Below are 12,129 nucleotides of genomic sequence, written 5' to 3'. Positions count from 1 at the left end.
CCTGATGACCACCTTTTATCCCACTGGTTAAATCAAATTTATGAATACTGGTTTCTGTCCCTTCAGGCCCTTTCCTGTGGAGCTGAATCTACATCAATTCTATTCACATACAAGTGTTTACATAGGTGACAAGCTCTTGACTAACTCTTGGCCCATGTGAGCCAAAGTGATGCTGTTGTACAACTGGGTGACAATCTCAGCAGTACCAAAAGGCCCTCACAACTCTGCTCTGTGGGAACAAGAGAACTGCAGAGTAGCAGGCAGAGAATCTGGCAAATGAAGGGAAAGCACTCCTGCAGGACTGGACCCAAGCTCTGGAACTCAGGAGGTGCAAGGACATTTTCAGACTTTCCCACTTTCAGAACTAATAGATGCACAGCTCTTCTTTCCTACTTCACTCCCCCTCATTAGTTTTCTCTCATTAAATTCTCTACTCATGTTCATACCAATAAAAAAATTTTTCAACTCATCAATATATTTCCTTCACAATCTGGGGATAGAGATTGTTATTTCTATTTTTAAACATTTGAGAAGTTGGTGTCAATTTTTCTAGTAAACTGAATTTGTGTATCATAAATGATACTTCCTGGGGAGTTATAACACTCATATTTTCAAAACATGGTAAGAGTCTTTATTAGTATTATTTTTTTTTAAAGTTCCATGTCTGTCATCCTACTGTGCATTAATACCTTCATTCAAATAACTTCAAGCACTTTACAAATACCATTTAACTGAACCTGAAACATAAAATGTAAAACACTGTTGTTGTTTCCTTCCAATCCGCTGTGCCTTGCAACATGCAGGAATCAGTGGTGATATTTAGAAAACATAGCTGTCTTCTTGGCATAGCAAAAGATTATACCAAGTCTTGTGGAATCTGTTCTCACTTATGAGCAAACTCTCTTATGATAATTACCAGGGCAATATTTGGGCAACTTTGTACAGAAAATTGTTCACATTGCTAAAATCAATGAGCCTACAAGAGCACAAACAACAGACTCTGTTACGAGCTGGTTCAGCTGGCCAACAAATAGTCAAGACTTGCAAAAGAAGTTCACAAAACTACAAAACACTTTCCCCGTTTTTCTTTGACTTTCCCCAAAAAACAGAGTAGAAAATAACAACGCACTGTAAGTGTGATCTCTGAAAATTATTAGGGAAACAAAATGATTGGTGTGATGAGGCTTCTCTAACTGCAACAACTGAACTGTGTAAGTACAAGGAAATGCAAAGAGAGAAATAAACTGGGGCTGATTTAGAATACTGCCCTGAAAGGACACCTACCTCCTGGTATTGCTGTCTACATAAGAGACAGATATTTGAAGACTTCTGAAGGTTCTGCAACACCAGCATTGACTCATTTATTCTTGTTTTCCAGAAGCTTTGTCTTGATATCTCAGCTGGGCCCAAAGGGAGAATTCAGGTGCCAGCTGTCAGCACCTGAGTGACACTGGCATCAATACACTGCTTTTCTGCAGCCTTTTTTTTGGTCATTAGTTGTTTCTACTTCTTACTTGCTTTTCTGCCCTTCTTATCAGCTTTTCCTGTGCCTTTCATTCTATCTAATACTGCCTATCCTGTTTCTACCTCACATGGCTAGCTGTGGTAGCTGCTGACCAGTGCTCGCTGTGCAGTGGAAAAACAGGATGGACGTCACATTTGAGATCTCTTGGAGCCTGTGGGCAATGACCAGGCACAAAGCCTAGTGCTGTGGCTGCCCTGAAATACCCATGCTGACAGTATACAAACTAGAGACCACTCCTCAGGGATTGCAGGGATGGAGAAAACCAGACTGTGAAAATTTATGTGAACATATTTGAACTAGGGCTTGTTCTTCTAATCTAACAGTTTTACTTCCTACATTATCTAGGAATTGTCTTATAAGCAAAACAGGAATTTTCTTGCTGTTAAATGTGAGAAAAAGCATTAATATTGGTACAGACAGATTACTGAGCAAGTAATGATGAACATCATTGATCTTTACACTGGAACATTTGCTTTTTAGCTAAAGCTGATACTTAATTTTTTATAGTACAGAACACTTGTGTGCCTTTTCATTGTGGATCAAAATTTATTTCTAACTCATTATAATTCCTTATTTTTTCCAATTTGTAATTTCACTGCACAGTACTCTCCATATCATTAACACCCCCGGGAACACTTCTCAGCACAGTGTTAATGCCAATTAAAAATCTCTTCTCAGTGTGCTGCCTCTACTTGCTGAAAAGGAAATAAATGAAAAAGACAGATAAAATCTAATCAGTGAATACCAAGTAAACAGCCTCTCCCTGTCAGAAAGATATGGGAATAGAAGAGTCTTTATTTGGGATATGGCAAATGCCATGTAAGGGCCCCAGCTGGAAGAGCAGGATGGTCTGAGTACCTAGGGGATGGTTCAGCAGGCTGGGAGAGGGGAGTCCTGGGGAGCTACTCACTGCTTCCTGCTATGGCTGCTTCCCAGGAGCAATGCCAGGCTTTCACTCTTTTCCTATTCCATCTTAAAAAGTCATTTGCTCCCTGTTCCTGCCACTCAGGCTAAATGTCTGTCTCATGATGCCATTGCTCCATTTTACTTCAACTCTGACTCAAATCTAATCACAGCCAGCCTCTGCCCACAAGCTCTGGGGCTTATTTTGCCCTCTCACTGAATACACACTCTCCCTTTCTTGCTGCCCAACACTCAGCAATCAAATGCCCCCCCCCCATCAGTTAAACAAGCCAAGCACATTTTGGACTTAGTCCTGCCACTGTCCTTGCCACCACAGCTGACATCTGTTAACAAGATGTTGAGAGGGATATCCATGGCCATGTTCCCAGGACCAGACACCTCCCAATGTCACAGCAAATACCACCTTGCCTGGGGTTACAAGCCTGCTCTCCACATGTCCTAGCCAAGGGTCATTTCCCCATCAGGAAAGGAAATGGACAGTTAACACAAAGCCTACAGATGGCTATTTTACACTCCAAGCTCACCCCAAGCAAAGGGGAGCACAGGTCCTGGAGGACATGGACCACACACCATGGGTGCCTCAAAAATATCTCCTTTCCCATTCACTCCCAGCTACCACTCCTTCCAGACCATACCCAGGCAACTCCTGCTCCCTCCCTGCACCCTGATGCACCAGCTGGCTGGCAAAGCGGGGACATGGCCAGGATCAGCAGCAGCTGAAACAGGCCTTGCAACTGCAAGTGCCTGCCATGGGGAGAGGGGATATTGCAGCAAACACTCAGCATGGGGCCTGAAACCTCACCCCATGGATGGCAGCAATGTGTTCCTGCAGCACCCACAGCAACCAACTCCAAGGAGAAGCCATTTGAGGGCAATTTTCTGATGTATCTGCAGCTTCTGTCAGAAGACTTAAAACAAAATTGGAGGCTGTAACACCTGCAAGTTCTCATCGCATCTCTGTGCAGTGCTCGGCTTTGTGGGGGGCTTCACTCTGTGCACTGCTTGCTCTGTCACAGTGGTGCAGAAGGCAGGCTGTGCTTAACACTCCTGTTCTGGTAGCCTCCCAGCTTTCCTAGGGGTGGATCAGGGAAATAAAAACAAGGAAGAAATGACAGGTACTTGAGGAGACAAGGGGAGCTCTACACAGTCAGTTGTGACTGACATGAAGAAATGAGATCAGGAGCATGTAGGAAGAGGGGAAGCTTGAAGGATGGAGGGAACTGTAGGGGGTGGTCAGCCAGTGATAGGTGGCTGGCAGCTGTAGCTTTGATCAAAGAGTTGCCACTGCAAAGTGGCTTTTAATGGGGGGGCAGTGCTCGCTTTGTAGGCAAGGGCAAAACCAGAAAGGAAAATGCAAGGATAAGAGGTATGCAGAAATCTCCAGAGCACTGGTGATGCTTGGGCTTTGAGAGAGTAATGAACTTAGGCCTTCTGAGTATGCTTCAATCCCCTGCCCTGCAGCTGTTCCCAGCCCCACTCTGTCCCCACAATGAGGTCTTATAGGGATTAAGAGGTAAGATGAAACAAACAACCTGAAATAGCATCTCACTCATGGCTTAAGACCTTGATTAGGAGCACACGCATTTTGCATGTATACAGGCGACTCTCCTCAAAGAGCTAACTACCCACCCACCCTGCCAAACAGCCACAGACTGCTATTGCAGTTCATAACTTTTCCAAGTCCTCTTAAGCCTGGCACTGGAAGGGGCTGCTGTCCTGGCCCTTTTTACCTTAAGGGGTCTCATGCTCTGCAGCAATAAACAGGACCTGGAAATCTGCAGATACTTTCAAGCATTCACACAGAAATAGTATTTGCTGGTTTTATGATAACTCATGGTACAATGTATGCAACTTGGTAAACAAATATCAACTATCTGTAAATAAGCAAAATTGGAAAAAAGGAAAAGAAGGTCAAGTTAGGGGTGATATGAGCGTGGTAATGAATTTGATGTGTCCATGCAGCTGCAGCACTGCAATTTCTTTTTCTACAGTCACACAGGGAATGCATTGTGTCCTTTCAGTGTTCCAAAATGTTGCCTGTCCCTTGACTACAGATGCCTGGGAATATAACTAACACATACCACTTTGCCAACTGCTTGTAATCTCAGCAAGGCCAAAGACTGTAAAATTTCTGGAGGTTCATTAAAGCTGCTGTCCATGGCATTGCTCAGATCAGATACCAGCTGCTGCCAAGAAAAGCATCCTGCCCATGACTCCAATTTTTACATAAGGACAGGGAAGACCTAATAGCAACCTGCCCATTTTTGCAGAACATAATCCTGAGTGAAGCCATCCAGAATCAAACGTGGAAGTTTTAATTCCCCTGTTTTGTCGCTGATCATCCTGCTCAAAATAAAAGATGACTTCTGGAGTGTGGATGCCTGGGACTGCACATGTACATGGGAGCCCAGACTCCTTCTCCTGCTTCTGGAGGAGATTGGGGCAGAGTGCTGAGGAACCACAGCCTCCTCTGCAGTGTGATACCCTTCATTGGGGCCACAGAAAAGGGCCAGCCTGGTAGCAGGGGCAGTGTGTGAGCCCTCACTGAGCCCTGGCATGAAGGTGACTGTGGTCTCATGAGAACACACTAAACAAAGCTGAATGCACACCCAGCATTGCAGAACCAAAGAGTCAGTTCCATTTGTGCCCTCCTCTGGGAGCCTCTCTGACAAAGCATTCCCAAGGAGTGGCTGTGCTGGCACAGGCAGCAGGTACCAGCAGCAGTTTGCATTAAGCAAACCCAAAGCAAGCAGACTCCCACGGAATATCCAAAAGTGCTCTCAGAAGAGAGGACTTTGCAGTACTCACAGCTATTTGTCAAGGTGTTCTGGGAATTAGCCCAAAGAAGCACTGGCAGCTGCCTGGCAAAGCAATCACACTTGGACTTCTCAAAAGTAAGGCCTTATCTCCCTTTCCCAAGGGTTTCTACAGGCCCTTTGGAGCTTTCAGCAAGAAGCTACTACTCTCTTGTTTTTTAAAGCACACTTATACATCAAATTAGAAGTACAAGCCAGACAATTTAAACACATGTAAACAGATTCTGGATGAAGCCAGCGGGCATGATGCACAGCAGGACTGAAGACAGAGCAGCTTGAGCTTTATCACTGCTGCAACCAAAGCACAAACTCTTTAGGGACATCTATGTACCCAGTCTAGTTGCTAATGTTACAAAAGCACATGCAGAAGCCCATCAGGTATTTCTCATTATTCTTACTTGAGCTAGTTACAGGAGCACTAACACAGCTCTGATCTCTCACAGTGCTGTTTTCTATTGAGGCATGCACCCTCTCCTTTTTTGGCTGCTGGAGCCCCCAGCCAGAAGCAGTGGGTGGAAATTAGTGCTGTACTTCACTGCTGCAGAGAGTGCTGTCATCTGAGAGACCATGTGGCACTGCAGTCCGGACAGGAAGGACATTTCGACTGTGTTGTGGCTCTGTGCCATCTTTAGCTCCCCATCCCCATGCAGGTGGCTGGAGGCTCCCAGTGGTGGCAGGGAGAGGCTGATGCTCTGTGAGCTGGCACCACATCAGGTAGTGGGAGTTTGATGGCAAGCAAGTTGCACTGCCTGAGGTTTCAGTGGAGGAGTTGGCAAGCACCACCCCAAACAAACTGAGCTGGGGTCCCATTTTGTGCTGTCTGGCATTACAAGCCTCAGCTATGCTTAGACAAGTGATTCCACTGGCTAATCGTACCCCAGAAATCAGCAGAACTGTAGGAATTGCCAAGACTGAGCAAGCTTAGTTTCCATGTGAATCCAGGCAGAAGTACAGCAAAAAATGCGTCTCCTTGGTCTGCCTCTGGCTCTTCCAAGTGCCACTACATTACTGTTGGCCTTCAGATGAGGTTTGCACTTAAGCTTGACTAAGCAATAGCAAATTCCTGCTGCATCATAAGCAAGCTCTTTTTAAGTTCATCAGCAAGATGTGTCACTTCTATGCTATATGCTGCCTTCTCTCCCTCCTCTTCTCAAGCTAAGCAGGTAAGGGAGAATTCCCAATCACTCTCTCCCCATACTGTAGAAGGCCCAGCATGGTTCTTGTCTGGCATTAACACCACTGGGTCAGAAATGGAGACTTTGAGCAAACCCAGGCAGCTGCTTCCCAAAGCAGTGAGTGACCTTGGTTTTGTTTAGAAAGGTGTGGGTGGCAGTGTCAGGCTTCCAGAGGAGGCTGTGCCCTCTGATCCCTCCCTCATCCTCACCTCCCCCACCTGCCTAAGCCCTGGGAGCACCCCCTACACAGCCATCCTCCTCTACGGATGAGGCAGCTAGTAAAGGGGTCCCCTGGTACTCAGTTTGCAATAACTACACATTTTTCTGATTTAGCCTGTAAAAGCTACTGACAATCAATAGAAAGTCCTAAACAAAACCTCAGTGCAAAGTTTGAAGAAAAGGTGGTGTTCACCACTATAATATATTTTACATGTAATTTTTTAAATGTTAGGAAATTATTCTTCTCCCATGCAAAATAGGGATTATAAATCACCTTTTGTTCTTATTTTTTCTTAATGCAACTACAGTTTAAAGAGGATAGACTTGCATCAAAATGCTGAAATCTGAAAGCTGTATCCGTTTTTGAATTTTCTCTAAAACGAAACTAAACCTTTTTAAAAACATCAGTTGTTTAGACAAAGCAATTTTCACTGTAAGTGGAAATATTTTCTACCATTTGTACTGTAAACATGAACAATTTGATGACTGTTAAAGAAAACCATGCCTCCTACTTTTCAGTGTACAGATTGCTTTTATCAAGGCTGATAAAATTACCAGCAACTAGGCTTTCTCCTATAAGCATTTACAGGATTGGTAAGAAGCCTCTCACCACCACGAATTTATTTATGACCGCAAAGGTCTGTGCTATGAAGCCATGAATAGATTGATGGACCAAAACAGGAGAGCTAAAATTCATGTTTTAAATTGTAGCTACAATTCAAACATGTAATTTTAAATTGAGGTCAATTAGAATCTTGAGAGAAAACCACGCAGGATCACAGACTATAACAACAATTTACAACAAAATATATGTATTAATCACAAGAGCAAGCAACTCCAGTTTCACAGATTAAACATACTAATTTTAATACTGACCAACAGGTGTGTCCTCTGAAAGGCTGAGGAGTGCCATGTTCCCGTTCGTGCTTCTGGCTCCATTGTCAAAGAAATAGGGGGCATAGTTTGCCTGAACTGCAATTAAAACAAAACAGAAGCCAAAGAAAAGCATTTTATAGGTGGCACTTATTTGGCTGGCTCAGTTAATTACTTGACTCTCAGTAAACACGAGCTGTTTTGGGAATACTATGAGTGCATAATACACCCAGTTGCTGCAGTGGACTCTCAGTATCTGTATGGATATTTTTAATAAAATTACTTCTACGTGCCACTGTGCCAGTATTCACACAGCAGGAAATAGAGAGTGTATGTTAAAAGAACCCAAAACCAACAGAAATAAAACAAGCAACAAGATGTCTCTAAAAAACCTCAATCAGTTCCAGACAGCTTCACTGAAAAATGAACCTTTTCAGCTTGTCATGACTGCACACCTCTCCCCTACTCTATACATACAAGTCTGAAACTCTCCAGTGCTTTGGTACCTTAGCCAGTATTCTTACCCAGTGTTCTAAGCACATTCTGTCTTAAAATTAAACCTACTGCATGAGCAATTAGCCATAATTAAATAGTTACTTACTTGCTGCCAGACAACAGCAAAGTTAAAAAAAAAAAACAAGAAACAACAAATTAGTTGTCATTCTACTGACTGACTGTTAGAGATTCAAAATAGCCCATTTGAAACAAGTCTCCAAATATATAAACACAGAGGGTAACAACTGCACAGGGATCATTTGCCAAGGAAAATATTTCAGGACAACATTACCACATCAGTAAGGATTACTACAGGAGTTAAGGTTATGTTTTTATTCTCCTATATTTTTACTTAACAAAGTGATTATTGTACTCACCCAGGCAAACATGCACCAAACTGAGAAATAAGGAGGGGTTGAAATGCCTTACATGCTTCATCCCACTGAAGAAAGAGCCAATTTCTCCTCTATTATAGGGGCTTGGGGTTTTTTTTTTTTTCTCTCTGAAATGTCCAGGAAAGTGTCCTTCAGCCTGATGTAGTGCAGAAATGTGCAAGCGGCAGTAACAGATGCTAAGATGTTAAGCGGATGACACGTCTTAATTTCTGAGGAATTTAAAGAAGCTCCTTCCTACCACCTAATTAGACCAATTACTTTGCAGGGAGCTGTGGGACTCATCTCTGAGACAAGATTTGGAGGTACCAGTGTAACTCTCATAGGTTCCGCTGTTAGTACTGTACTTGTGCAGACCAAACACAGAAGTCAGGGAGAAGGTAAAGCAGAAATTTGTTTTCATTCTAAACCCTGTCTTTAATTGTCTAAGCCAGTCCTCTATTTTTGAGAGCTAAAAGAGGATTCTTTTTATTTTAGCTCGGGCAATCTTAGAAACAACAAAGAAAGAAAATCTAATATTAGCAAGAAACAGTAGACATGACTGTCAACATTTTAAAGAAAACAATCACATTTATGATAGCAAAAAAACCCAAACAAACACAACATTGCATAAATTGCAATTAAAAATGCAGAAATCAAAATGCTCTTCTCATGAGCTGGCCTGATCATTTAATTCTTAAATTGCACGAATTGCTGAAAGCACCTTTTACCTACAGCAGGCAATTTTTAACCCACATACTAAAAAGTGTGTTTAAACGTAACACATCAGAGAAGTTAACAAAGTAGCTTTTTTTCATTGCTTGTTTTGGCATATAAAAGGTGCTTGCACTAACTTAAAGTATATATTATCCAATATATTATAGGGTTAAAAATCAGCCAGTCTGGGAAGGCGTTCACAGATAAACCTGCTTAAAAGGAGCTCCATCATGGAAATATGTAGCTTCTAAGGAAGGGTATGTTTACATCATGGCTTAGCTGTTTAAACTTGACCTGCGGTAAAGCACTTGCCCTTTAAGGATGTGTTAATGGAGTTTTCTGGTTTTTTAATTAACAGCCAGTGTAGAAACGCCTAAGAAATTAATTAGCCACAGAGTTCCGCATTGCAATGCTTTAGAACGTGGCGGAAGCTGCACACCCTGCCTGGCAGTGGCCCTTGGCACTGGTGCCCCGCAGCCTGTCCCCACACCCGGGGAGACAACCCCGCACAGAGCCTCCCCTGCCAGCCCCTGCCTGTGGGGTGCAGAGCCGAAGGTGGGCAGCACTCCAGGGACAGCTTTCATCACACAGGGAGGAGAGGGACAGGCTGGGCAGCTCCCAGATATCTGTCCTACGGAGAGAGCCGGCAGTTAGATCCTGTCACACATTTACAGCGTATATTATTACTCCTGACCTTGGCGGGGGGAACAAACGGTGGAGGAGGCCGTGGGACAGGTCTTTGTGCAGTGCTGCGATGCTCCTGTGACGCGGGCAGGGCGTGCGGCACTTGCAGTCACGGATCTACTGACTGGAAGGACATCTCTGCCTGCAGAACACATCAGCTGTGAGGGGAAAAGTGAAATGCTTGACCCAATATTAATAAAACTTGCCACCCGTAACAGAACTTGCCAGAGAATGGTACAGAGAGCAAAAGACCAAAAAGGCTCCAAATGAATCAGACAAAATAATGAAGATTATTATGTTCATTGATAACTAGCAAATGTGATGATACGGATGCAAACCCTGGCTCAGCAAGGCATTACATTACCCCTGCCAGAAGCTCTTTGTCATCCTGAACGAGATCAGACCTTTGGTGTGACTCTTATGACTCTTCCTGTAGAGCAGCGTTTGCAAAAGCTCAACGTTGAACCAACGTGTGACTGCAGCAGTGGCCTGTAAAGCTGAGGGAAACCTGCAGCAGGCAACTAAGAAAAACAGATGTATTTTTAGTGCATTTAAATTCATTACATGGGAATCCAAAGCTGAAAACTGTGTGGGAGCAGATATACATTTAGAAGGTGGATTTAAGTTTAGTTCCTGTTACAGATTTAACCATGCTACCTCTGTCAAAAGTAATATTAAACCACTGATAAAATCACAGAAATACACCTGCATAGTGCCCAAAAGAAAACATAAATAGCACCTGAATGTCCTCTCACCTCTCTCCTCAATCCACAGCTAACAACACGCTGTTTTTCTACAGAGTATTTTCCTAGAATAAGTGACAGAGAGCTCTTGTCAAAGTTAATAGCTGTCTGTTCCCCTGGTTGCATCCCCTGGGGATCTAAATCTCTTGGGCCTGTATCTCCAAGGAAGCAAAACATCTCACTCCTGAATTTCAATAAGTTTGAGCTCTTAATCCCCTTACAGTTTGAAAACCTAGCTAATATGCATCTATGCACAGTCAGATACAAACTTAACACAACAACATTAGATAGAAGTATATATATGTCAGAAAATAAACTTTGATCAAAGCCAGCACAGCTCGTGGATCCAGGCTTATTTTGATGAATTTTCTCCTTTGGAAGAAGAGGGGCAGCAGAGGGTTTCAGGACAGCAGTATCTTCAGTTCCAACATTTTTGGGAATGGAAGGATCCCTCTATGTAGAAGAAATTTCTGTTTCATATATTTTTAGCATATCAAGTAGAAAGAAACATAAAAGCAGAATGAAATATACCCATCTGATCTTAAATATACCAATCTGATATGAACCAATTAGTTTCCCAGAGTGCTGTTTGTTTACTATTCAGTATGAAAACAAATTCAGAAAGATCCAATATTTTCAGAACAGTTTTGGCTTTGGGTCACTGATTAGCAGTATCTACAGGAAGCTTTTAGACAACCTGCATTTTTATACAGTAAAGCTTTAAATGTTGAAGGATGCTACAATAAGGCAGTGAAGGTTTTTGCAGACTTCCCCCATTCTGACAGCAGCTGGGGTGTACTGGGGCCAGTGCAGCACAGTTGTAACTGCTGGACTGGGCATTGTGAAACCCTGGGGATGCCCTGAGCTATGGGGCTCTCCCCCAGCAAAAACCCACTCCCCAAACCAAAACTAGAAACTTCTTGGACGCAGGGCCCAGACATAAAACCAGCCAGGCACAATCCTCTGCCAGCTCCTGCCCTCTTATCTCTCTGAGCTTTGAGAATATTGGAAAAACCTGGGTCCCAATATGTTCACTTTTCTTAGCCCTAAACCCCACCTTAAGCCTAAGACCAGTAGTCTTCCTTAACCAAGTATGGCTGATGAGAAATGGCTTCTATCAGTACCAAGAGCTGCACTTTTTCTGAACAGGGGAATCTTGGGCCCCACCCAAGACAGCTGCTCTTGAGCCCAGTCCCAAAGCACAGACTAAAATGTTGGCCAGAGTAGAACTGACAACAGGTGCCAACACTAGAACAGCACCTGAAACCTCCCCAGGAGCACAGCAATGATGCCATGGGCCAAGGATTCCCCCTGCAGGGGTGGGGCTGTGAGGCAGCCTGTTCACAGCATAACCAGCAAGTGCCCTGCTGTGTCACTGCCATCCCAGATGGCATTTGCTGCTGCCCCTGCTGAGCACAGAGGGCATGGGCTGAGCTAGCACAGAGATAAATTACTCTTTCCACATCGTGAGTGGGTGGCCCTTCCACCTCAGGGCGATCACATTAGAGCTGCCCACCTGGGAAATGTCTGCTTGGCATATAAATGTGAGGTTTGCATGAGTTGCATTTCAATAAGTTTTTGTGTGCT

At 43.6% G+C, this 12,129-nt stretch overlaps 1 protein-coding gene across 3 annotated transcripts in view; it reads right to left on the bottom strand.

Moving 5' to 3' along the window:
• Nucleotides 1–9,575, bottom strand: part of CDHR1 (cadherin related family member 1) — a 44,892-nt gene extending 35,317 nt beyond the window's left edge. For 2 of the 3 annotated variants that reach the window (XM_050305430.1, XM_050305431.1), the window contains exons 1-2: nt 8,405–9,575; nt 7,536–7,631 (exon numbers count right to left, since the gene is read on the bottom strand). In XM_050305430.1, coding sequence (XP_050161387.1) covers nt 7,536–7,631; nt 8,405–8,465 — 157 coding nt within the window. In that variant the 5' untranslated portion in view covers nt 8,466–9,575. Of the gene's footprint in view, nt 1–7,535; nt 7,632–8,133 lie in introns of all 3 variants that reach the window. The other variant, XM_050305432.1, reaches the window with a different exon arrangement.
• Nucleotides 9,576–12,129: the final 2,554 nt, after the last annotated feature.

This window comes from Myiozetetes cayanensis, unplaced genomic scaffold, assembly GCF_022539395.1.
Source record: "Myiozetetes cayanensis isolate MyiCay16 unplaced genomic scaffold, myiCay2020 scf10, whole genome shotgun sequence".
Lineage (NCBI taxonomy): Eukaryota > Metazoa > Chordata > Aves > Passeriformes > Tyrannidae > Myiozetetes > Myiozetetes cayanensis.
Note: the sequence above shows the minus strand (reverse complement) of the source record. Positions and strands in the feature narration are given on the sequence as shown.